Below are 25,979 nucleotides of genomic sequence, written 5' to 3'. Positions count from 1 at the left end.
AGGGGTGTTGTTGCCTGTGGATGACCAAGGGGAAATCAATCAAAGAGATTGCTGGTAGTGGTATATGATATGGCAGTGGTAGTTCTTGCCGTAGTGTAGTATATAGTAGAGTAGTGTAGTGTAGTAGTAGTAGTGTAGTTAGTATAGTATGTGTAGTACAGCAGTGTAGTAGTAGTAGTAGTAGTAGTAGTAGTAGTAGTAGTAGTAGTAGTAGTAGTAGTAGCAGAGCAGCAGCAGCTAGTAGTATAGTAGTAGCATAGTAGTAGTAGTAGTAGTAGTAGTAGTGTAGTAGTAGTAGTAGTAGTAGTAGTAGTAGTCGTAGTAGTAGCAGTAGTAGTAGTAGTAGTAGTAGTAGTATGTAGTAGTAGTAGTAGTTAGTAGTAGAGCATAGTAGTAGTAATAGTAGTAGAGTAGTAGTAGTAGTAGCAGTATTAGTAGTAGTGAGTAGTAGTAGTAGTAGTAGTAGTAGTAGTAGTAGTAGTAGTAGTAGTAGTAGTGAGCACAGTAGTAGTAGTATAGTAGTAGAGTAGTAGTAGTAGTAATAGTAGTAGTGTAGTAGTAGTAGTAGTAGTAGTAGTAGTAGTAGTAGTAGTAGTAGTAGTAGTAGTAGTAGTAGTAGTAGTAGTAGTGTAGTAGCAGTAGTAGTAGTAGTAGTAGTAGTAGTAGTAGTAGTAGAGATAGTAGTAGTATGTAGTAGTAGTAGTAGTAGTAGCGAGAGTAGTGTATGTAGTAGAGTAGTAGTAGTAGTAGTAGTAGAGTATTAGTAGTAGTGGTAGTAGTAGTAGTGTAGTAGTAGTAGTAGTAGTAGTAGTAGTAGGAGTAGTGTATAGTAGTAGTAGTAGTATGGAGTATTAGTCGTAGTAGTAGTAGTAGTAGTAGTAGTAGTAGTAGTAGTAGTAGTAGTAGTAGTAGTAGTAGTAGTATAGTCGTAGGAGTATTAGTGTAGTAGTAGTAGTAGTAGTAGTAGTAGTAGTAGTAGTAGTGGGTATAGTCGTAGTAGTAGTAGTAGTAGTAGTGTAGTAGTAGTAGTAGTAGAGTAGTAGTATTAGTAGTAGTTAATTGTAGTAGTATTGTAGTGTATTGTAGTAGTTAGTTTGTAGTAGTAGTTAGTAGTAGTAGTAGTAGTAGTAGTAGTAGTAGTAGGAGGAGGAGGAGGAGGAGGAGGAGGAGGAGGAGGAGGTGGAGGAGGAGGAGGAGGAGGAGGAGGAGGAGGAGGTGAGTAGAATAGAAATAATGAAATATAATACAAGTTGTCTACATAATATGACATAAGTAGACAAATTAAATAAACATAACAAAACAACAAAACAAAAAAAATAAGAACAAAAACGGAACAAAAATAAAAGAAAGAGTATAATACAAAATTTCAAATGGGAAAAGTGAACTGGACAAGAAATAGTCATCTTTAAGTAATCAGTTATTTCGATAGGGAAATCGAAATTCATAATGGTCACCCACCGTCTCAAAACGGTGATAAGTGCGAGAGATATTTTTATACCAAAAATAGAACTTATAGTCAGATACATGAAACTTAGGAAGAGTTTATTTGGTTACTGAAGAGGAAAATTTCACAAAACGTGAGCTTTTGTAATATAGAGTAATATCCATTAAACATGCTTTAAAAGCGCTTTACAATGGGTCCTTGACCAACAGCAACACTTAAAATGTAGAACGAGACATGACGCCTGAGGCGATATTACAAATTATTTTTTTCCGACAGAGACAACGCCGTTAACGGCCAGGTACTCATTTTACACCCGAGTACTGTCAGAGAATGTGTATAGGGAGCCTTTTCCAATGAAAGCGCTTGTCCTACCACAAGATCACATAACCACACCAAGTCGAGCAACCCAAAATCTGATATTTCTAATCATTTTAACCCTCCCCATACCAACTGAATCATCACATTCGTTACGATACAACCAACATTTTTCTTATTCAAATTTCTCTTGTACATCATACAATTTAAAGAAAATGAACAGTGTGCGTTGTAGAGCATGTTTTGCTAAAGAAATTATGTATGGCAAGAACTTTACTGCTATTGCGCTTGAGTGATAAAAAATCTATTTTTGTGTTAGTTGGGTGTGACCTTTTCGGGAAAATCCTGAAAATGGCTGGTAAGGAGAGAGTTTATGTTATATTTATTGTTGACATCCACTTTATCTTAACGTTATTCCAATTAGATACGATGGCTAACAATTCAATTTATCTTATTGAATCTGTAGACAATTTGTTTGTTTTTTTAATGAATATCGTATCTGTAAACATATTTTCTAATTATATTTCATTTATCTTTTTCAATACAATACAATACCTAATAAGAGCTAAATTAGGCCAATAGTGTGGCCTTTTGTGTCCTATCACAGTGATATAAAGCTGATATGCATTGGTAAGATATAAGGTACAGGATTTGAATTATAAAACAGACAAATTACTGATCATATCGTTTAAGAGCTAATAGTTTCTAAACAAATTGTACTTTTATACTTCATTATATCTTGTTATGTAAACAACCTGTATTAGTATTTTAATTATACTTACTTACTTACTTAGGCCGCCCCTTGGGGCGCCCAACATGAGCCACAAGTCTTCTCCATTCTGTCTTGTCCTCCATAAGCGTACGCAGCTCCCGGGTGTTGTCCATTCCTGTGTCATCTAGCAGACAGTCAATGTAGGTTTTATTTTGCCTGCCTCTGCTTCTGGTTTGCTCAGGTTGTTCCCATAGAACAATACTGTTTGCAATCTCCTCTTTGTGTCTCCAGCAGTGCCCCGCAAGTCTCAGTCTTCTCTTTTGGATCTTCGAGGTCACTGGGGGGAGGTCATTGTAGAGCTCTTCATTTGTTAGGTGCTCTTTCCAGCTTACATTGAGGGCTATCCTCAGCATACGGGTGTAGCAGCCGTCCAGTTGCTTCTCCAGGGCTTTTGTAAGAGTCTATGTCGCTGCTCCATATAGAAGTACTGACTCTACTGTTGCCAGGAACAGTATCTTCTTTATTTCCCTCTGTAGGTTTGAACTCCAGATTTTCCTGAGTTTGTGACAGGCACTCCAAGCCAATGCTATTCTGACAGAAATACCAGAGGAACTGCTTTTGGTCCAACCTCCTAGGTACTTGAAGTTGTCAACTTCCTTCAGCCATTTTCCATTTTTTGCCTGTATGCTAATTGGCCTTTCTTGGTTGTAGGTTTGGAATACTGTCTTCTTAGCATTACAGCATAGTCCTACTCGTTCAGCCTCAGTTTCAAGTCTGTTGAGGACTTCTTGTGCCTGGTCCATCTCCTCGTTCAGTAGAGCCAGATCATCTGCAAAATCTAGATCCGTGACAATCATAGCTGGATTGCGCCAACTTCTTTGTCTATGCAGAGTGAAGCCCAGCTCGTTCTCCATGCCAGCGTAGGTCTTTCTAATCACATAGTCCAAGACAATTGCAAAGAGGGGCTAATGTATCACCTTGAAGCACCCCTGCTTTGATCTCAAACAGCTCAGTTTCACCATCTGGAGAGATAACCTTTGCCCGTGTGTTCTCATACATTCTTTTAATAGCAGAGAGAAGTTTAGGAGGTATACTATATGCTTTTAAGATTTTCATTATGGTAGGGCGATGTATCGAGTCAAAGGCCTTCTTAAAGTCTACGTATAGAATGATTGCCTTCTTGTTGTGGCTTTTTACTACTTCTATTAACCTTCTCAATGCCAGGAGGTGAGCAGTCGTGGATCTTTCTGGTCTGAAGCCGTTTTGACAAGGACGTAGATGAGGGTCTATCTCTGGCTGGACTCTGTTAAGGATCATCTTATTGGCGAGTTGGGCAGTTATAGCGGCAAGGCTGATTCCCCTGTAGTTGGAGGTATCACTTTGGTCTCCTCCCTTTGGGACTGGAATCAGATCAATTTCCGACCACTGATTTGGTTTTTCATTCTTGTTTAGTAATCCATTTGTAAACTCCAACAGGATATCATCTAAGTCACAGTACTTCCATACTTCAGGCGGGATGTCATCGGGTCCGGGTTGTTTTCCATCACTGAGAGACTTTTTTGCATTCTTTATTTCATCCACTGTAAAGTCACTCTCGTCTATACAGATATCTTGAAGAATTGGGTCTTGGTCTACGTCATCTTCTGTTGCTCTGACTGGATCTTCTCCCAGAAGTGTTTGGAAGTGTGAAAACCATTTCTGTCTTCTTTCTTTTTTTTGTTTTACCCCTGAGGATCCCTTGTCGACTTGCTTTCCTACCAGTTATTCTATTTATCAGTTTACAGCTTTTACCATGTTTGCTTCTCTCGTCGGCTTTCTCCACTTCCTGGATGAGACTATTTAGCTCTCGTTCTTCTATATCCCTATAGACAGTTTGTATTTTCTGTTTTAATATCCTCCACTTTTCTTCGTTTACTGAGTTTGGTGTTTGTTGGTGTTGATTGAAGGCATCTTGAGCTTCTTTTCTAGCTTCAACAATCAGTGGGTGATTAGAAGTAGATCTTTTTGTGACTTTTGTTCTCCTCGGTACTAGCTTCTCTGCTGTGTCCCGGTTTGCTTTTATGAGTTTCTCATATCGTTCCGTTGGATCTCCTTCTCCCGTTCAAAGTCCTGTGAATCTATTCCTCACCTCTATAGTATACTGGTTCTGTATAGTTGAATCTTTTAGAGAGGACCAGTCATACTTCACTTTTGATGGTGTTGATTTGCTTTTTCGAAGACTCAAGCGAATTGTGGCAGATACGAGACGGTGATCTCCTCCTAGGCTACTGAAGCTCCTGAATGCTTCGACATTGTGGACTGAGTTCTTCCACTTTCTATTCACTAGGATGTAGTCAATCTGTGTTTTTCTTCCATTCATGTCTGACATGTATGTCCATAGCTTGCCTTTCTTCTTTCTCCTCAGCCTGTTTGTGATAGCCAGGTTACTTTCGTTGGCATGTTCTAGGAGAAAAGAGTCGTTGATATTGGTGTTTTCATGGTACGTAAATGGTGCGTCCTTTTCATCAATATGAGCATTGAAATCACCACACTCAATTAGGAAGTTGTGCTTGGGAATCTTATTGCTAGTTTTTGAGAGTTTGTTGTAATGGGTCTCGCAGTCGACACTTCCCTCAACTGGTGCGTAGTTTGATATCACTGTGTGTTAGGATTTCCATTAAAATTTTAATTATATCTAATCCGTAAATCATTTGTATTATATATTTCATTTCTAAATCTGTATCGTACAAAACACAATTTCGATCTACTATGCAATACACTTATGAAGGGAGCAAAATGAAATTTTACATGATAATTTTCAAAAACTCAGAACAGCGTTATAAGCACAAATACAACGACTATCAACTGAGTTGGTTGGATGAAAGGAACTTTCCACTTTAGCTGGCAACGGCCAGGTACTCATTTTACACCTGAGTACGGTGAGAGGATGTGAGCAAAGAGCTTTTTCCAAGGACTCAACTATGCGACGAGCGAGGCTCGAACTCGGGACCTTCCGATCCAAAAGTCAGTGTCATACCACAAGACCACATCGCCGCACATAAAACAAAACCCACCAATAATAAAAGATGTGTATCGTCATAATAATAATAATAATGATAATAATAATAATAATAATAATAATAATAATAATAATAATAATAATAATAATAATAATGATAATAATAATGATAATAATAATGATGATAATAATATTAATAATAATAATAATAATAATAATAATAATAATAATAATAATAATAGTAATAATAATAATAATGATAATAATAATGAAAATAAAAAAAATAATATTAATAATAATAACAATAATAATAATAATAATAATAATAATAAATAATAATAATAATAATAATAATAATAAATGATTTATAAAACTACTCCAAGTCGAATTCGTTCATGATTCTCTTATCAAAATGAATTTCACGTTAAAATAATTTTGAGAAAGTCATGATTTCATCATTCATTTTTCAATAAAATTCAACAACCAAATATTTATTGCCGGCCTAATGATTATACATGTACGTATCATGTGAACTCATTAATCTGACACTCCCAGGCCTGTTACGCATATGTGGTATTTTGTTGTAACTATGTGTACAACCAACGTCACTAATATAGATTGTAGGGCGATATCTTGGCTGGAAGTTCATAATAAAGATTATTATCACTAGTTCCGCAAATGAAATATGAAAAATATGAACGAAAATCAGTAGTGCTGCAATTGGATTCAATATACTGATGTCACGTCCACCAAGCCACGAGAAATTTGCTTATAAACATAGAATATCGTTACTTTTTATTCTACATGCTGGCTAGAACTTTTTCACATGTTATATGATCAGAATGTATAAAAAGTCGAAACATGATTAGATTTATAATGCGTTTCTCCTCTGGATACACTTTTATGCTCGTCGGAGAAGTATTTCATAATGGCGTCCGCCATTGTTCCGATGGTTTAGAGCCAGTTACTATGCCTCATTACGAAGGAAGTGAAAGCTGTTGAAGCCTATTGTAACTTTTATTTTTTGGAGTGCCGCAAATGACAATCGCTCGGCGTCTGTAACACGTTATCAATTTGTTGCACACAATGAAATGAAATGTCATGTTCAGGGAATTCACATATCTACGTAGCTTCAGTAAGAGTAAAAAAGAATGAGAACGATCTAGATATATTACTTTTCAATGTGCTTGAAGTCATTGGTCACATTGGAATAATATGTGCTCAAAATGACACCGTAGTGGAAAGTGTTCACAGTTTCAGAAATATCCAACATCATAATTGGTCATATTGCTCAGCTTGCCTCATGGATATGTTTACAACTTTCATAAACACAACAGCGTGTTTACATTGATTGAGAAATGTCCAATCGTTGAACAGCAACAAATCACGTGATCGATGAATAGGTTTGACGAAGACATGAATATAGATCGCTCCCATTAATTCTATGTTGAGGATTATGTTCAGAACGCTGTAGATGCACTGATATAGATAGAATGCACTTGGCCAAGAAGTTCACAACATTGTCATCCGGAAGTATAACGGACCAACACACAAACTGCTGTGTAACCATGAACTTTTATAGTCTGGTTAATACAGTTTAGTGAGAACAACTCACAAACGCGGATGGCAAAAACAATAACAAAGGCCTGTGTGACGTCATCTGCATACTATCTATTACAAAGATGCGACTTGCTCAAGGCCACATATCTTCGAACTATCTATAGATTGTAGGGCGATATCTTGGCTGGAAGTTCATAATATGGATTAGTATCACTCGTGCCGCAAATGAAATATGAAAACGCTAGTCTCGAATAATTCAAAGACATCTTATAACTTCATGAATGGAAAGAGACAATAAAACACAAGTCAAAGTGATACTAAGCTGCTAGAACCTGTGGACTGTAGAAAGTATTAAACAAAAATGAATATCTATAACAGCGTCAAAAAAAAATAATAAAAGACATACCCAAACAGAACGTTTCGGGCTCAAATCCCTTATTTTTCCGGATGGTAATGTTGTTTATGAGCTTCTTAGCTAAGCGCATACTATCAATTAGAAGATACCATACAGATAAAAATGTGTGTATATATGTATGTGTGTGTGTGTGTGTTTGTCTGTGTTTTTTGCTATTATAATTATTATTATTATTATTATTATTATTATTATTATTATTATTATTATTATTATTATTATTGGCGGTATTACGATTGTTGTATTTTTTATGGTTATTGGTCGTATCAGTTTATTTTTTCGTTCCATCTACCGTTTTTTTTTCACTTTCATCTATGTTGTCATCAAATTGTGGGGTTCTGGGTGGGGTTCCGTACCTCCACAGTGGGCAGGGAGGTACATACCGTGTCTTCTATCTCCTTATATCTGTTTTCCAACATGCTTTCCGTCTTTGTCTTGGTATGAGATTGCTTGGTTTTGTCCCGACCCTGGCCGGAGTCCTTGGCTGGGAGGGAAACAGTCAAATGCATAGTTATTGTTTTGGGAGATGATATTTTTTTCCTTGTAAATCATCTCTCTGTTATGTATTAATATATTTGTTATTTTTAATGTATAATGAAATGTAAACATTTGAGTGTTGTCCTCTTTGTTGGATCTAGTGCTTGTGTCTGGTGAGATTTATAGGTGATCTCAGGCTAAGTACATTGATGGTATGCTCTTGGAATCTACATCTGATCCCTATTTGTTCCCAATTCCCCTTTGTCTTACTTTCTCTTGGGTGCTTTAATTGTAATTCTAGAACTTTCTACTATCCCATTTTCTTCCTTTTTACTGGCGCTGATATAACCTAATGTGTTGCAAGCGCCGTAAAACCCTTAAAAACAAAAACAAAACAAACAAAAAAAAATTGTGGGATTTATTGGCGAACCTAAGATTGAATACACTTTGAACTTTGTCTTTGTATAGATAGTATGCGCTTGGCTAATAAGCTCACAACATTGCCATCCGGAAGTATAACTGACCAACACACAAAACTATGTGTAACCTTGAACGTTTATAGTCTGGTTAATACAGTTGAGTGAGAATTACTCATAAAAGTGGATGACAAAAAAAAAATAATAACAAAGAGGTGAATGACGTCAATATCGCTCTATCTATAGATAGTATGCAGTTGACGTCACTCTGGTCTTTGTTATTGTTTTTTTGCCATCCGCGTTTATGAGTAATGCTCACTGAACTGTATTAACCTGACTATAGATAGTATGCAGATGACGTCACTCAGGCCTTTGTTATTGTTTTTGCCATCCACGTTTGTGAGTTGTTCTCACTAATCTGTATTAACCTGACTATAAAAGTTCATGGTTACACAGAGTTTCTGTGTTGGTCCGTTATACTTCCGGATGGCAATGTTGTGAACTTCTCGGCCAAGCGCATTCTATCTATAAATGTTCATGGATACACACAAACCTGTGTGTATCCATGAACGTTTATAGTCAGGCTAATACAGTTTAGTGAGCATTACTCATAAACGCGGATGGCAAAAAAAAAAACAATAACAAAGACCTGAGTGACGTCATCTTTGAACTATCTCACAAAACTGTATTAACCTGACTTTATACGTTCATGGTTACACAGAGTTTGTGTGCTGGTCCGTTATACTTCCGGATGGCAATGTTGTGAACTACTTGGCCAAGCGCATTCTATCTATAGCTTCGCCTTCGTTGACTAAAAGGTAAATACAGTTTAGTGAGAATGACTCATAAAGATGGATGGCAATAAAAAACAAAAAAAACAACGTCAACGTCGTTCTATCTTTATCCAGCAGAGATGACAGATGTTGTGAGTATTTTACCTCAATACAGATCATCAATATTTATGAGCTCGTGCATTTTGTAACGGGGCCATTGTTGTTATGGTAGCTGGACCGATTCTAAAGGTCAAACAGGTTTACCTCCCACCAGAATAATCAAAACGCTAAAAGATTGGATACAATCAATCAGTATTGCCAGGTTGGCGGATTTTCCGCCAAATTGGTGGATTTTTATCTTCGCGTGGCGGGAAAAAAATTGCCTGGCCGTTGGCGGATTTTTTGGGGCGATTTTTTGATGATTTATATATCTACCCTTTATAAGGTAAAAAGTATAGCAATCAAGTCTAATTATTTCTTCATTACTCAAATTATCAATTGCGCGTCGTTTTCCAAAACGCCTTTAGTTATTTTTTATTAAGTTTTTCTCATCAGACTTTTGATTAATGTCAGTGTTAAGTGGAAATCAATCTTGTTTTATTATTTTGTGAGTTCTATTAGCAAGTGACACAAAAAGCACACATTCAATATATTATATCATATCATATCATATCATATCATATCATATCATATCATATCATATCATATCATATCAGATCAGATCAGATCATATCATATCATATCATATATCATATCATATCATATCACATCATATCATATCATATCATATCTTATCATATCATATCATATATCATATCATATATTGTATCATATCATATCATATCATATATTGTATCATATCATATCATATATCATATCATATCATATCATATCATATATTGTATCATATCATATCATATCATATCATATCATATCATATCATATCATATCATTTCATATCACATCATATATCATATCATATCATATCATATCATATCATATCATACATATCATATCATATCATATCATATCATATCATATATCATATCATATCATATCATATCATATCATATCATATCATATCATATCATATCATATCATATCATATCATATCATATCATATCATATCATATCATATATTGTATCATGTCATATCATATATCATATCATATCATATATCATATCATATCATATCATATCATATCATATCACATCATATCATATCATATCATATCATATATTGTATCATATCATATATCATATCATATATCATATCATATCATATCATATCACATCATATCATATATCATATCATATCATATCATATCATATCATATCACATCATATCATATCATATCATATATTGTATCATATCATATCATATCATATCATATCATATCATATCATATCATATCATATCATATCATATCATATCATATATCATATCATATCATATCATATCACATCATATCATATCATATCATATCATATCATATATTGTATCATATCATATATCATATCATATATCATATCATATCATATCATATCATATCATATCATATCATATCATATCATATCATATCACATCATATCATATCATATCATATCATATATCATATCATATCAAATCATATCATATCATATCATATCATATCACATCATATCATATCATATCATATCATATATTGTATCATATCATATATCATATCATATATCATATCATATCATATCATATCATATCATATCATATCATATCACATCATATCATATCATATCATAACATATATCATATCATATCATATCATATCATATCACTTCAATAATATGGTTTTACAATGGACCAAGTTTTCCTTAAATGTCCTTGAAAAACATGTATTAATATATTACACATTGCATACTCTTTGCGAACAAAATTTAAAAAGGAGAAACAGATAAATGCAAAGAAGATTTTATTTCTTTTATTTAATGAGAATGAGGTTTTAAAGATTAGAATAACAATTAATTAATCTAACAAGATGTAACAATCGATTTCCCATTAATAAATATACAACAGTTTGCAAATATAACATTTTGAAAGGAAAGTCAGTTTGGCATTGTCAATGCTAAATTAAATTCTTCCAAATTTACCATGCTTTGAAATCTTCTTTTGTCGAATTTGAAAAATAAAACAAACAAAATGTAAGAGTTAACTTTCGTTTGTTCAATGTAAGGATGTAAGTTAAAATATCATACACATGATGATAAATGTATTTTTTTGACTGTTTAGTAGAGCGCGACTAACTAACAGTGCAAAATAAATCGGGGCTTTTTTCAAAATGACAACACTGGCGGCTCGATACAGCGAGAAAAATAATAAATTATGGATAAGGTAGCAAACAGTCACGCCGTGCCTCTGACAGTCAAACAGTAGAGGGCACATCGTGTGACGAACGGCCTCCAGTCGGCATGATAACCGGTTGGTTTGTTTATATGTTTGTTAAACATGGGATGATATTCTTTAGTTGATAACAAGAGATTTAGGTAAATATCACTCAGAAGAATTAAGTTGTATATATATATATATATATATATATATATATATATATATATATATATATATATATATATATATATAAATAAGCCAAACATTCAAATTTCGTATTTCTGGCTACTTTGGAATTTCTCTTGTTGTTTTCAAAGACATTCTTGGGTTTTATTTTTTGTTTAATTTGCAAACACATTTCTATTTTGGACACCACACAAAGTAGTTCTTTACTTCTGTTGTAGTTTTAGTCTTCGTTCTGTATGTTATTTGTTGTTTGTTGTTTTTTTGTTGAGTTGAAGATTGGAGATTTTTATTTATAATTTTTTTTTCCTTGTCCTTTGATTTTCTTGCAAAGTTAATCTAGATTGTTTTTTGTTTTTTTTTTTTCTTTTTTACTCTAATCTATCATATCATATACTCCAACCAAAAACATCGCACCAATCACAACTCTGCTATTTTGATATAAATAGAAAAGAAAAACAACCCTGGCCGCGTTTCACCATAAAACGTTTTCTCTTTAATGAATTGAACGACATTCCATTCCGTGACCACTGAGCGTTCAATTCGAGCTGTGCAACAACAACGGAAACGCATAGAAAACGATTGATGTGCTAAATTCGAAGTCGAGCAACGGATACAAATTATAGTAAAGTAAGCAATGTTGAATTCTCACATTCAATTCATCAAATAAGGACATGTTTGTGTGTTTTTGTGTATCTTGAAGTAAAAAAAATAATTCGAGAACAGCGGCATTGAAGAATGAAAAAATCCCTGTGATGTTTTATTCTCATCATTGTACATAGTCAAACTTAGTATATGCACACACACATACACATACACATACACAAACACAAACACACACACACACACACATATATATATATATATATATAATATATATATAATACATATATATAATATAAGCTATGGTGGGATACTTGTAAGGTACGAAAATGTCGATAATGGTGTTAGAGCTAATATATGGTGTAAATTTGTACGAACATTTTTGCCGAACGACTCGGTTTTGTGTATTTTACATTCTTCACGTTCCATAATCTTTTTGTAATGTCTAGATAACTCCAAACTAAAGTTGTTTCGCTTGTATGTCGTGATTCGTTTTGATGTGTATTGTGATGTGCTTCAGTTATTATATGTGTGTTGTGTGTGTGTGTGTGTTTGTTGTTGTAGGTGTGTGTGTGTGTGTATGTGTGTGTGTGATATGTAGTGGAATGTGGTTGCGGCGGGGGGGGGGGTGGGAGTGGAGGGGGGGGGAGGGGGGATAAGGGGTCGGGAGGGGGGGGGGGATAGGTGGGGGGGGGGAAGGAAAGGGGGGGGGGGGGGGAGGGTTATTTGGCCTTTTGCGTTTTGAGCTTGAATTTGTTACAGTGTCTGCACATTCTCATCAGTTCAGATCTTTTGTTTAAGGTGCTATTGTTTCTGTGGTTGTGTAGTAAAATCTCCAGTTTCTCTGTCAGGCATAAATTGCATTTTCTAGCACCGCATCTGTAGGGGCTGCTTTGCTTGACGACCTCCCAGGGTATTGTTGGTGTTTTTTTGTGTGTTTATTTGTTCCCAATAGTGCATTGCTAATTTGGTGCTTTTTGCTTTGCTTTCATGTGTTATGGAGGCTTTGTGGTTGTTGTATCGTGTTTTGAATGGGGGTTCTGTGCTGCCGATGTATTGTGCTGCGGTGTTATCAGTGGTTATGGTGGCTTTGTAGACTATGGCGCTTTTTTGGCAGTTTCCTTTAAGAGGGCAATTGTCTTTCTTTCTGCAGTTACAGTTGTCTTTATTTGTATTGGTGTTGTTGGGTTCGGATATGATTTGTCTGTTGTGGTTGGTAATGATCTGTTTCATGTTTTGTGCACAGCTGTAGCTTATCTTGACGTTGTTTCTGTTGATTATTTTGTGCAGACGGTGGTTCTTCGGGAAGTGCTTATCGATGAGTGCAAGGAACTGCTTGCCGATATTTGAAGTGATTGCGTTGTTGAACGGCGGGTTGAACCATATTATATTCCTTTTTCTGTTTTGTTTTGGTGTTGTGGCGTGTGTTAAATTTTTGTATTTCAGTGTTGAGTTGTGTCCGCTCTGTTTGAGTGCCATTTCGTAGTCTTGTTTTGTTTCGTTGAATATGTTTTCATTTGAAGAGAGGTTGTTTAGCCGTTGTTCTATCATGGTGGGTATTTGTTTTATTATCGTAGGTGGGTGGTTGGAGTGTTTGTGGACGTACAATGGGGCGCTGTTGGGTTTCTTGTATGGTCTATACGTGTTAGTTTTGAGGCAGAGGGTTGTGTCCAGGAAATCGACTTGGTGTAGGTTACTTTCAAGTGTTATTTTGAGGTCGAGATCCTTGAATAATTTTATGAGTTTATTCTTCATTCTTTCAATGTTGGATTTTGATGTTGTGGTGTGTGTTCCTAGTCCGTCGTCCCTGTAGTGGCCGAAGTTTATGTTAGGCAGTTGGTCCTTGATCTGGTGTGTGATGTAGAGGCCCACTAGTTCGCACACTTCTGCTCCGTCGTATGCACCCATGGTGACGTCAAATTGGCCTTTTTTCTTGGTCCAGATTTCTCCATTGTGGAAGAGGAGCGACCGTCTTGCGTGTTTGATTATGTTTATGGTGTTTTGGTCGATGTCGGTGTGCTCTGTTGCGAATGTGATGGCTCTGGTGAATGTTTTTTCTGTTATACTGGCGTAAAAATCAGAGAGGTCAAGCTGTATGAATTGTAGGTTGCGTTTGTTGGTGAGGGTTTTAAACCATTTGATGACTGCTTGTGTGTTTGTCCATTGTTGTATGTTTGTGTTTTTTTCTAATTGTGTTGTTGATTTCTTGGAGGTAGTGCTTGCTTATAATACCTATTTCTGAATTGGCTGGGTTTATTAATCTGCATGATGGGTTGTTGTTGAAGTCTGTTTTGTGGTCTTTTAGTGTTATAAAAGCCTCGTTGGGTGCGATACATTCTATCCTCTCCTCCAAGTCGAGCTTGGTTGCAATCTGTTTTGCTTCCAAGTCGATGTTGTGTTTGGCGTTTGCGGGGGCTTTTTTGTAGTGTTGAGTGATGCTGTTTCGGATGAGTTTGTTGTAGGTGTTGGTGTCGAGCTCGTAGATGTTGTATGTCTTGTCTGCTGGTATGAACAGGTTTTTTGATCTCTCGATTTCTTTCACGTCTTTGGCGAGGGTGCTTTGGAATTTGGAGTTGTTTTTTTTTAAGTTAATGGTAGGAATTAGGTCGAATAAGTCATATTCGAAAGCATTTAGTTCTTTGTGGGGAGGTGGGTAGTTTGCTGTGTTGAATCTGAAATTTTCTTTTGTTGTTGGGTCGTCATTTTCCTCGTTTTTTTCGAAGTGGAACACCTTCCATCTTAGGCGTCTCAGGAAGTGTTCCATTTTGTTTAATAGCTCTTTAAGGTAAGTGTATTTGTTTGGGTTGGGGACGTTTTTCATGGAGTAGTCTACGGTTTTTTTCTTCAATGTTGTCATGTTGAGAGTGGTGTGTTTGCTACTGGTACCGAGAGTGCTCAACTGTTTGGAGCTTGGTATTTATGAGTGTTGGTGGGTACGTGTAGGTACGAAAGTGCTCGATAATGGTGGTTAGAGCTAATATATAATGTAAATTTTCACTCACATTTTTTGCCGAGACGACTCGTTTCTGTGTTTTTTACACTTCTTCAGTCGGCATAATCCATTTTGTAATGTCCGTAGAAAACTCCAAACTAAAGTTGTTTCGCTGTGTAGTGGTGATTAGTTTTGATGTGTATTGTGATGTGATGAGCTTTTATATAGCGCAATTTCCACTAAACGTGCTCAAGTCGCTTTACAAGGAGTCCCTGGCTAACAGCAACATTTAACATGTAGGACGAGGCATAACGCCTGTTAGGCGATATTACAATTTATTTTCGAGAGAGATAACGCTATTGACGGCCAAGTACACAGTTTACACCCGAGTGCGGCGAGAGAATGTGACTAAAGAACCTTTGCAAGGACTCAACAATGCGCCAAGCAAGGCTCGAGCTCAGGACCTTTTGATCCGAAGCGAGTGCCATAGCAGAAGACCACATAGCCGCAAACAAAGAAGCAATAATGAATAGAATAGAAGCTCGAAATCAGTTTACGATATATATATATATATATATATATATATATATATATATATATATATATATATATATATATATGAGTGTTGGTGGGTACTTGTAGGTACGAAAGTGCTCGATAATGGTGGTTAGAGCTAATATAGAATGCAAATTTTCACTCACATTTTTGTGGCCGAGACGATTCGTTTCTGTGTTCTTACACGTCTTCAGTCGGCGTTATCCATTGTAATGTATATATATATTGCACGTCCACTTCCTGATTAGAGCAACGCTCGACAACAACGTTGTAGAAGTCAAACTATCTTAATTATATGTTTATTATATATATATATATATATATATATATATATATATATATATTATATATATATATATATATATATATATAAGGAAATCAACCTGTCTTGATGGGGCAGTCTAGAAAGACTGTTATAGGAATGGTTTTTTTTTTTTGTTTTTTTCTCTTATATTTTTCTTTCTTGTTTTGTCCTGCTTTGTTTCATGAACACTTATTCAGGTCCTTATTTTGAATGAATTTTACTCTCTTTTTTCTTATTTATTTTGAAGGGACCCAAGAGGGTTTGAGATTGATGACCTTGACCTGTGATGGGAACAATCTATATTTAGCCTTTCCTCCAATGGAGCCATTAATACAAGAGGGTTGCCCAACGCTCAACTACTGGATTTTTCTTAAGGAAAGTTAACACACTTTATTTCTTTGTCAAGAGTTTAAACATCTCCGCACGTTTTATAGAGCAACCTGCTTGATCTGAATGTTGGGAGTTCCAAAATTTGAGTGAACTTTCCCTGTTGTGAATCATTTTGAACACATTTTGCAGTGTGTAAATTAATAGACTGCGTGGGAATTTGTTTCTGATTATTAGATCGAATTCAGATTGCCCCTATTTATTTTCTTTCTATTCTTCGTTAACATAAAGGGGAGTTTCCCAATCTTATGAAAATAATTGAGTCTACAATTAAGACATTAAGACAATGGAATAGTTTCACATCTTCAATGAAAGAAAAATACTGTGGGCTGTGGGATCTTCAACATTTGAAGTTACAGACTTAAAAGGAAAAAGAAAAAGAAGAAGAAGAAGAAGAAGAAGAAGAAGAAGAAGAAGAAGAAGAAGAAGAAGAAGAAGAAGAAGAAGAAGAAGAAGTCACTTCAATACATAAAAGAAAGACCTAACTTCAAGACTTTGAATCAAGTGTGGCCCTATATGCCACTAAAGACGGAATCGATTGATACCAAGTAACATCGAGGAATAATAATGAATATGCTATACATACTCTGTCTGTTTTTCATGTCTATAGTCGAGGTAACAACAACCACGAATGGTTCCTCGTACAAAAACATCAAATCGTTAAGGGAATCACTCCTTTCTCCAAAAGAGTACAACTCTGCACTGAGGCCGGTCATGGATCAGTTAAAACCAATTCAAATCACAGGTTATGTGTCTCTAATTTCCATGGTTTCTCTCGACGACGTCAAACAAGAACTAATCACGAATCTATTTCTTGTACTAATGTGGAGAGACGAATTAAGAAGTTGGAATATTGAAGAATATGGTCAAACATTCCATTTAGAGCTAGATACGAGAGACACTTGGCATCCTCGCTTGCATATCATTAACGCTATAGAAGACAGTGAGCCCTTTGAAGGGAAGTCCAGCTATAATATAATGACAAACTTCGGGCAATCGGTTTGGATGCCCACTGGTCTTTTCCACACAAGTTGCGATCTTCATTTAAAGGCTTTTCCCTTCGATGTCCAGGACTGCCAAATTCAAATGTGTCCTATAAACCACAACGCTGCACACGTCGAATTTTCTCTACACGAAGAAATAAGCCTGAATTTTTTCATTCCGAATTCGGGTTGGGAATTAGTAGAGTCCAGAGTGGTTACGGTAAATAAAGTTCTCGCCCATGACGTGATTTTCTCGTGCCCTACTATTCACCTCAAGCTTAAACGGCGCCCAGTGACAATTGTTCTGAACATTATTCTTCCTGTGGTGTTATTATCTCTTCTAAATAATTTTGTATTCTTGATTCCTTTGGAATCTGGTGAGAACATTGGATACGCCATCACAGTCCTTCTCTCCAAGACTGTTTTTCTAAGCATTGTGAGTTCCATGACCCCCCAAGTATCGGACGTTGTCCCAGCTTTGACCATCTACCTCTTTATTCTTTTGCTCATGTCGGTTTTAACAGTCCTTACCGTTATATTTTTGGAACGAATTTACTACAAAGACGAAAGTATAAAGAGCAACTATGAGAAGAGTGTTGATAGTGGGACGTCCAAAGAATATGATCTCAACTCCGCCGAAACTCGGACGATGAACGCGACTCCTGATTCTAATAATGACCATCACGAGAAGGATGATCAAAAAGAAGGATGTGGGCAATTGAGGATGAAAAGATACGTCAACATGATATGTTTTGGCATCGTGATGACTGTATGGTCCATCAGCACTATTTGGATTTTCACATTCACGAACCTGTCTTAACTCTCTCCTTACCGGCCATTTCCGTCCGGATTTTCCCCAAAACTTCACATCCAACCTATAGGGAATGAGATTAGCGGAAAAGTAGCGTCCCTTGATTGGACGTCACCGGTGAAGAAGTTATTTGTAAACAAACCAACTACAAGCCAAGCGCTCCAAATACAAAATTTATTATTCCTATTTCTGTACAAACATGCATAACGGTGATTATGATTTGCATTTTTGTACAGAAATATGAATATTTTTTTTTTATTTGGAGCGCTTGGCTTGTAGTTGGTTTGTTTACAAATAACTTCTCCACCGGTGACATCCAATCAAGGGACGCTACTCTTCCGCTAATCTCATTCCCTATACAAAAATATATTTATTTCACTCAAATCTGTTAGTTCTTGCTATACATATTCTTTTTGCTAAACGAGCTCTTCAACACATTGTTAATATACTTAAACTATAGCAAACAGTTTTATTCAAAATATTATGATTTACAAAAGAAATTAGAATGACAAAAATGTTGGCTGCATCGTAACAAATGTGGCGATTTTCCTAGTTCAGGGTAGTTACTATCGATGTTGGTGGTCTCCCTACATATTTGTGTCTTAATGGCAGTGTGTAAATATGTGACAAATATCTTCAGAACGGTATTCTGTCGGGGTGAGCTTGACGTTAAGAATAGAATTTTGAAGCTCAATTTAAAATGAATTACAAGATTTGGTTTCTATAAATATGATCCATTTAAAGCAACATAGTAGGAACGAAATAGACGTCACTTTAAGGAAGCTGGGAAAATACTGGATTAGATAGAAAAATTCCCTTTATTCATCCCATAGGGGAAATTTGTCTCTGGGATCTATTCCGAGGGAAGACTGGATTAACCCAGGCTTAAGACGCGGTGCAGCGACGCAAATTGAGCTAGGGCGAGGTGGCTTGCTCAAGGCCACACAGCGCAGCGACGGGGGGTTCGAACTCGGTACCTTTCGGGTACGAAGCAAAGACCGTACAGCTGAGCCACGCTACTCCTCATGGATTCATGGCCCTGAGGGCCCCGAAAGACTGCTTTATGATAGGTCACGTGACCATTCATTACTTTTCTGTAGCCATTTATTTTGATGAACACTTTTGTTTTTGTTTTGGTTTAGTTTGCCTCCACATTTTACCGTTATAAAAAATATGAATCGTGCTCGTGGGGCGGTGATGGTGACGGTATTGATGACGATGAGGATGGAGATGATGATGATGATGATGATGATGATGATGATGATGATGATGATGATGATGATGATGATGATGATGATGATTGATGATGATGATATGATGATGATGATGAATGATGATGATAGATATGATGATGATGATGTTGATGATGATGATGATGATGATGATGATGATGATGATGATGATGACGACGATGATGAAGATAATAAGTATGATGATGATGATGATGATGATAAGCATGATGAAGATGATGATGATGATGATGATGATGAGGAGGAGGAGGAGGAGGAGGAGGAGGAGGATGAGGATGATTGTGATGATGATGGTGTTAATGGTTTTGATCCCGGTGGTTGTGCTGGAGATTCTGCTATTGTATGAGATGACCATGGCAATGATGTTTCAACAACAACAACAAAAATTACAATAAACTCTTCATCATTCGTCGCAGAGGTATCCAAAAATAATCTCTGTCATACTCCCGTTTCTGTTAGGGTGTGTCACCTGGTTTTCTTTGGCAATGGCGTAGTCCCAGAACGGAACAAAGAAGACCTGCTCTCGTAAGTCTTTGAATATATCTCGTTGTATCTGTGTCAGAAACGGTCCAAGGTGATCTCTTCCGAAATGATACACCCGGTCTTCATCGCCCCAGGATATGTGAATGCCCTGAAATTATAGAATCAATTCATTAGAAAAATAAGTAAACCGTGTAAATTGATCTTTAAATCAAACTTTTATATAGCGCAATATCCACTTAACGTGCTCAAAGCGCTTTACAAGGGGTCCCTGGTCAACAGCAACACTTAACATGTAGGACGAGACATGACGTCAGTTTGGCGATATTATAATTTTTTTCGGACTGAGACAACGCCTTTAACGGCCAGGTACTAATTTTAGAGCCTTTTCTAAGGACTCAACTATGCGCCGAACACAGGACCTTCCGATCCAAAAGCGAGTGTCATACCACAAGACCACATAGCCGCACGTGTACTTGTTTTCAGGTCTGATCACCTACATTGCTAGAGGTTCATTGTTGTAATGGAAAAACTCATAAACCAGCTACTATCTGGCAACTCTGCTATTTGATATAAAAAGAGAAAAGAAAAATAACTCTCGTAGTGTTTCTCCATGAAACGTTTTCTCTTTAATGACTTGAAAGCCAGTCCGTGATGACTGGGCGTTCATACATCGTATAGATAGTCTGCGCTTGGCTAAGAAGCTCAGAACATTGCCACCCGGAAGTATAACGGACCAATACACAAAACTGTGTGTATCCATGAAAGTTTATAGTTCGGTTAATACAGTTCAGTGAGCATTACTCATAAACGTGAATGGCAAAAAACATCAACAAAGACCTGAGTGATGTCATCTTCGAGCTATCTATACTTATTTTCAGGTCTGATCACCTACATTGCTACAGGTTCATTGTTGTAATGGAAAAACTCATAAACCAGCTAATATCTGGCAATTCTGGTATTTGATATAGATAGTATGCAGATGACGTCACTCAGGCCTTTGTTATTGTTTTTGCCATCCGCGTTTGTGAGTTGTTCTCACTAAACTGTATTAACCAGACTATAAAAGTTCATGGTTACACAGAGTTTGTGTGTTGGTCCGTTATACTTCCGGATGGCAATGTTGTGAACTCCTTGGCCAAGCGCATTTTATCTATAAAAAGAGAAAAGAAAAATAACCCTCGCCTGCTGGGTGGACAGGGGGGATCAGAAAAAAATCTCGACTGCACCCGGGATCGATCTTGGTCTCTTTGCGTGTGCAGCGAGTGTTCTACCAACTGAGTTATTGGGACCCCCTACCAGCGTCATTGCTATCACTACAGTCATCCTCGTCATTGTGGTCTAGTGGCATGACACTCGCTTTCGGATCGGAAGGTCCTGGGTTCGAGTCTCGCGCTTGGCGCATAGTTGAATCCTTGGAAAAGGCTCTTTATTCACATTCTCTCACCGTACTCAGGTGTAAAAGGAGTACATGGCCGTTAACAGCGTTGTCTCTGTCCGAAAAATTGTAATATCGCCTAACAGGCGTCATGTCCCGTCCTACATGTTAAATGTTGCTGGTGACCAGGGACCCCTTGTAAAGCGCTTAGAGCACATTTAGTGGATATTGCGCTATAAAAAAGCTCAATTTTTTTTATAGTCATCCTCGTCATTGTTATCATTGTTGCCAGCACCATCATCATCATCATCATCATCATCATCATCATCATCATCATCATCATCATCAACATCATCATCATCATCATCATCATCATCATCATCATCATCATCATCATCATCATCATCATCATCATCATCATCATCATCATCCCCATCAGCATTGATATCATTGCATATCGAATCGTCATCGTTCATTTCCATTAGCAACACAAATAGCGTCATACTCATTAGTAAAATACTAACGAAAGAGTGAAAATGGAAAGGTTTCGTATGGGAACAAAACAGACAATGGACGTTTCGGGTACAAACCCTTCGTCAGCACAACAATACACAAATTAACGTGGAAAACAAATGAAATATAATGAAAAATAACTTGTATCGTCTGGATAGACGATACAAGTTATTTTTCATTATATTTTATTTGTTTTCCACCAGACGATACAAGTTATTTTTCATTATATTTTATTTGTTTTCCACGTTTATTTGTGTATTGTTGTGCTGACGAAGGGTTTGTACCCGAAACGTCCATTGTCTGTTTTGTTCCCATACGAAGCCTTTCCATTTTCACTCTTTTGTTAGTATTTTACGATCACCGGCTTCAGGCAGCCCTTACCGTTTTCTACTTTTCCGTGCTCATTATTACTAACCTCATCATCATTGGCCTTGTCCTTGTAACTACTACAGTTATCAATGATGCCGTTGTCATCGCTATCAACACCTTCAGCATAACAGTTTACTATTATCATCAAATTTCAAATCGCACCTGTTCTTTTTTGAGTATTCTCTTTATTTTTATGGTGACATTTTGATCGTTTGTGTTTATGTGTTTTATTCACATTGCGATGGTTGGGTGTATTTGTATGTGTGAGTGTGTGTGTGTCTGTGTGTGTGTGTGTGTGTGTGTGTGTGTGAGGGCTTTCTTTGGGGGGGGGGGGGGTGTTCTGTTGTTTTTTTTTTCTATAAATACTTTTATGTCACTCTCTGTGTTCGATGACTTATTTTTCAATGTTAGTGACCGTTGACTTATTTGTATATAATATGTTTTTTAACCTACTACCCATTCATATGCTTGAATTGTGATTGATTGATGATTTATTGGTATATCGTTTGGTTCTTGTAATGTGGATGAATTTTGTTTTGGTTGGTACCTATTTATATACTTAAATTGTGGTTGATGATTTATTGGTATAAAGGTTGGTTATTATAAAGTGGATGAATGTTGTTTTACCTTAAATTGTAATTGATTCATGATTTAGTTCTTGTTATGTGAATGATCTTTTTTTTTTACTCGTACATAGTACCAATTTACATACCTACTTAAATTACGATGGATTGTTACTATAATATTTTGTTTCCTGAAAAATGATTTGAATGTGTTTATATATTATTATAGAGTCCACTTGGTCAAGTAAGTTGTGGGTTTTTTTGTTTGTTTTTTTTTTTTTTGTTTTTTTTTTGTTTGTTTTTTTGTAATTCCTTTGCTTAAATATTCATTTTATCTGTATAGATTGGAAATTCTATGTAAATGTATATTTCATATTGTTAATACGATTCAATAGTCTGATGTCACGCCTCCCGGCAACGGCGGCCATCTTGATTCTAAACAAAGAAAATCATTACTTTTTATTCTTCATGTTGGCTAGAACTTTTCAAATGCCTTGTGGTCAGAATGTGTAAAAGTCAAAACATGATCAAATGTATGTGTTTTTTTCTCCTCTGGATACCCTTTATGCTCGCTGGAGAAATATTCATACGGGCGGCCGTCATTGTTCCGATAGTTTAGAGCCAGTATTACTAAGTTACCATACGTCATTAGGAAGGAAGTGACGTTACGACTGTTGAGGAGTATTGCCGTAAATAAACCTTTGAATTGAACATTTAAGTGGCTGATGCCTTGGAGCAATTTTATTCGTGTAATCCTCTGTTCATGGTTTTGAAATAAACAAGCCTTCGAGAATAACGGGGACAAAATCACGATACCCTCATTGCTTCGCCGAAAGTACTCATGACATCATAGACAAGATAATAAGAAAACTATTTACCAACAGACGGACACCAGCTATCGCAGTTGCAATCTATGTTTCTAGAACGAAAATACGATACGCCCTCCATAGACGTCGACATCCGCTGGAAGCGGGACGGATGACCTATCGCTTTGACCCCATCCCTGCGTTTATCGCAGATGATTTTTGCCCACATACGGGGAGATATTTTTTTTGGGCGATCGGCGATCGGGGGCGTGGCAGTATAAAAAAGTGGACAATTTTTTTCGGATTTTCGCTGTTTTCACGTCGGATTCGTGATCAGCGTCAAATTTACAATAGGTTTGATACTAAGAACTGTGTGTTTACTCCAAAAATTGGTGAAATTAGAAATAAATTTTAATTAATAGTGAGGCTATGTGGCCGACAGAACCGATCCCAGTTACTGTCTGTTATTCTATCTTTCGTCTTGCCACAATAGTGATTACTTCTCACGAAATTATATCAAATAGACTGTTGAAGGAACGAAATTGACATCATTCCACTCTTTGTTATTGTATTAAGGCAGTCATTTTGGTAATTAGTTCTCACTAAATTATATCAATCAGACTTTTAACGTTCAAGGTTACTCGTAGTTTTGTATGACGGTACGTTATTTCCGACTGGTGGATGTTGCGAGCATTTTACCTAAACTCATAGCATCAATAACCGTCCAAGATATTCGCATCATATGTAGCAATAGCTATAATAATCTAACATGTCGAGAGAGAGAGAGAGAGAGAGAGAGAGAGGAGAGAGAAAGAGAGAGAGAGAGAGAGAGAGAGAGAGAGAAAGAGAGAGGGAGAGAGAGAAAGAGAAAGAGAGAAAAATTTACTTGCGCTATATATACCGCTATATTCAATAAAGGTGCTCAAATCACTTTATAAGGGTCTTTGGCCAACATAAAAACATGTTAGACGAGACATGACTGTTAAGCGATATTGCAATTGTTTCCCGACAGAGACGACGCTGTAAACAGCGAGGTACTCATTTTAACAGTGAACAAGGTGAGAGAATGCGAGTAAAGAGCCTTTTCCAAGGACTCAATTATGCGCCACTCAGAGCGGGACTCGAATCCAGTACCGTCCGATCCAAAGGCGAGTGTCATTTCACAAGATCACATGCATAGCCGCACAAAAAAGTGATGAGAGAATAGATTCATATGTATTGAAGGAGGAGAGAGCGGATGGAGTGAGTAAAGTTCTTGGATATTTATAGAAGGAACCAAATTGACGTCACTCATCTCATTGTTATTGTTTTTTGACACCCATTTTTATGATTAGTTCTCATTAAAATATATCAGACTATAACGTTCAAGGTTCCATGTAGATCTTTGGGCTGGAGTGATATTTATGGCTGGCGGACTTTGTGAGTATTTTAATTTAACACAGAGCATCAATAGAAGGAATGAATTTGACGTTAGTCAACCCGTTGTTATTGCTTTTAGACAGCATTTTATAATTAACTTATCACTAAGTTATATCAATCAGACAATGAACGTTCGCGTTTGCAGTTTTGTGTGTTAATATGTTATACCCCGATGGAGATGTCGTGAGTATTTTTCCAATACGCATAACATCAATACATTTGCAATCCGATTTAAGTTTTAAAGCAACGTAGACCACGGAAATTTTTCCATTTTGTGGACAATAAAGATTTTTTATTTATCGTCATTTATTATATTATTATTATTATTATTATTATTATTATTATTATTATTATTATTATTATTATTATTATTATTATTATTATTATTATTATTATTATCATTATTATTATTATTATTATTATTATTATTATTATTATTATTATTATTATTATTATTATTATTATTAATATTATTATTTATAAAACAAATCGACAGTGTTCCCGTGGCAGGTTAAACCGGTACTCCTCGGGACTACTCGCACCCCCCCCCCCCCCCCCCCCACCACCACCACCACCACCACACACACACGCACACAGCTCTTTTCTTTTTCTTTTTTTTTTTTTTGGGGGGGGGGGGGGGGGGGGCGTTGTTTGTAGATTATAATTCAAGGTTACAATGCCCACCCCATTCCAAGGCTTTTTGGCATCTGCCAATCCCAAATGTCTGTGTCAAGGTCCGTCATGTCGCGTCAACGGGTGAGGAGGAAAAAAAAAAAAAAAGAACTGGCATATTATTATATCATTACATTGAAAATTATGAAAACTATTTTTTATTTTGTATGAAATCCTTTATAAGTTTTACGATGAACAAGAACGAAACTTTTGCCATCTACCTCTTCCTGGCGCAACATTTATAAAAATATTATTAAAAAAAAATAATAACACAGCATTTATTTGGCGCAATATCCACGTGC

At 36.3% G+C, this 25,979-nt stretch overlaps 2 protein-coding genes across 2 annotated transcripts; one reads left to right on the top strand and one right to left on the bottom strand.

Annotated features, from left to right (window-relative positions):
• Positions 1-3,401: 3,401 nt before the first annotated feature.
• On the bottom strand, positions 3,402-14,163 carry LOC144959280 (uncharacterized). The gene is made up of 5 exons (XM_078891823.1): positions 13,953-14,163; positions 11,498-11,602; positions 4,655-5,108; positions 4,263-4,333; positions 3,402-4,132 (listed from the first exon to the last, which is right to left on the bottom strand). The coding sequence occupies exons 1-5, from the start codon at positions 14,161-14,163 to the stop codon at positions 3,402-3,404; spliced, it is 1,572 nt and encodes a 523-aa protein (XP_078747949.1).
• A 2,134-nt stretch (positions 14,164-16,297) lies between these two features.
• Positions 16,298-18,337, top strand: LOC144958624 (neuronal acetylcholine receptor subunit alpha-7-like). The gene has a single exon (XM_078890721.1). The coding sequence runs from the start codon at positions 17,001-17,003 to the stop codon at positions 18,234-18,236; it is 1,236 nt and encodes a 411-aa protein (XP_078746847.1). The 5' UTR covers positions 16,298-17,000; the 3' UTR covers positions 18,237-18,337.
• Positions 18,338-25,979: the final 7,642 nt, after the last annotated feature.

This window comes from Berghia stephanieae, chromosome 13 (genome assembly GCF_034508935.2).
Source record: "Berghia stephanieae isolate SIO BIC M18660-M18661 chromosome 13, UCSD_Bste_1.3, whole genome shotgun sequence".
NCBI lineage: Eukaryota > Metazoa > Mollusca > Gastropoda > Nudibranchia > Aeolidiidae > Berghia > Berghia stephanieae.
Note: the sequence above shows the minus strand (reverse complement) of the source record. Positions and strands in the feature narration are given on the sequence as shown.

Coding starts and splice junctions, on each gene's coding strand:
- LOC144958624 (XM_078890721.1), top strand. CDS start 17,001: ATGAATATGCTATACATACTCTGTCTGTTTTTCATGTCTATAGTCGAG.
- LOC144959280 (XM_078891823.1), bottom strand. CDS start 14,163: ATGGGTGCATACGACGGAGCAGAAGTGTGCGAACTAGTGGGCCTCTAC. Junction 5,109..11,497: donor CTACTGTTTGACTGTCAGAG/GCACGGCGTGAC, acceptor CCTAACACACAG/TGATATCAAACTACGCACCA. Junction 4,133..4,262: donor CGACGAGAGAAGCAAACATG/GTAAAAGCTGTA, acceptor TTCTGGGAGAAG/ATCCAGTCAGAGCAACAGAA.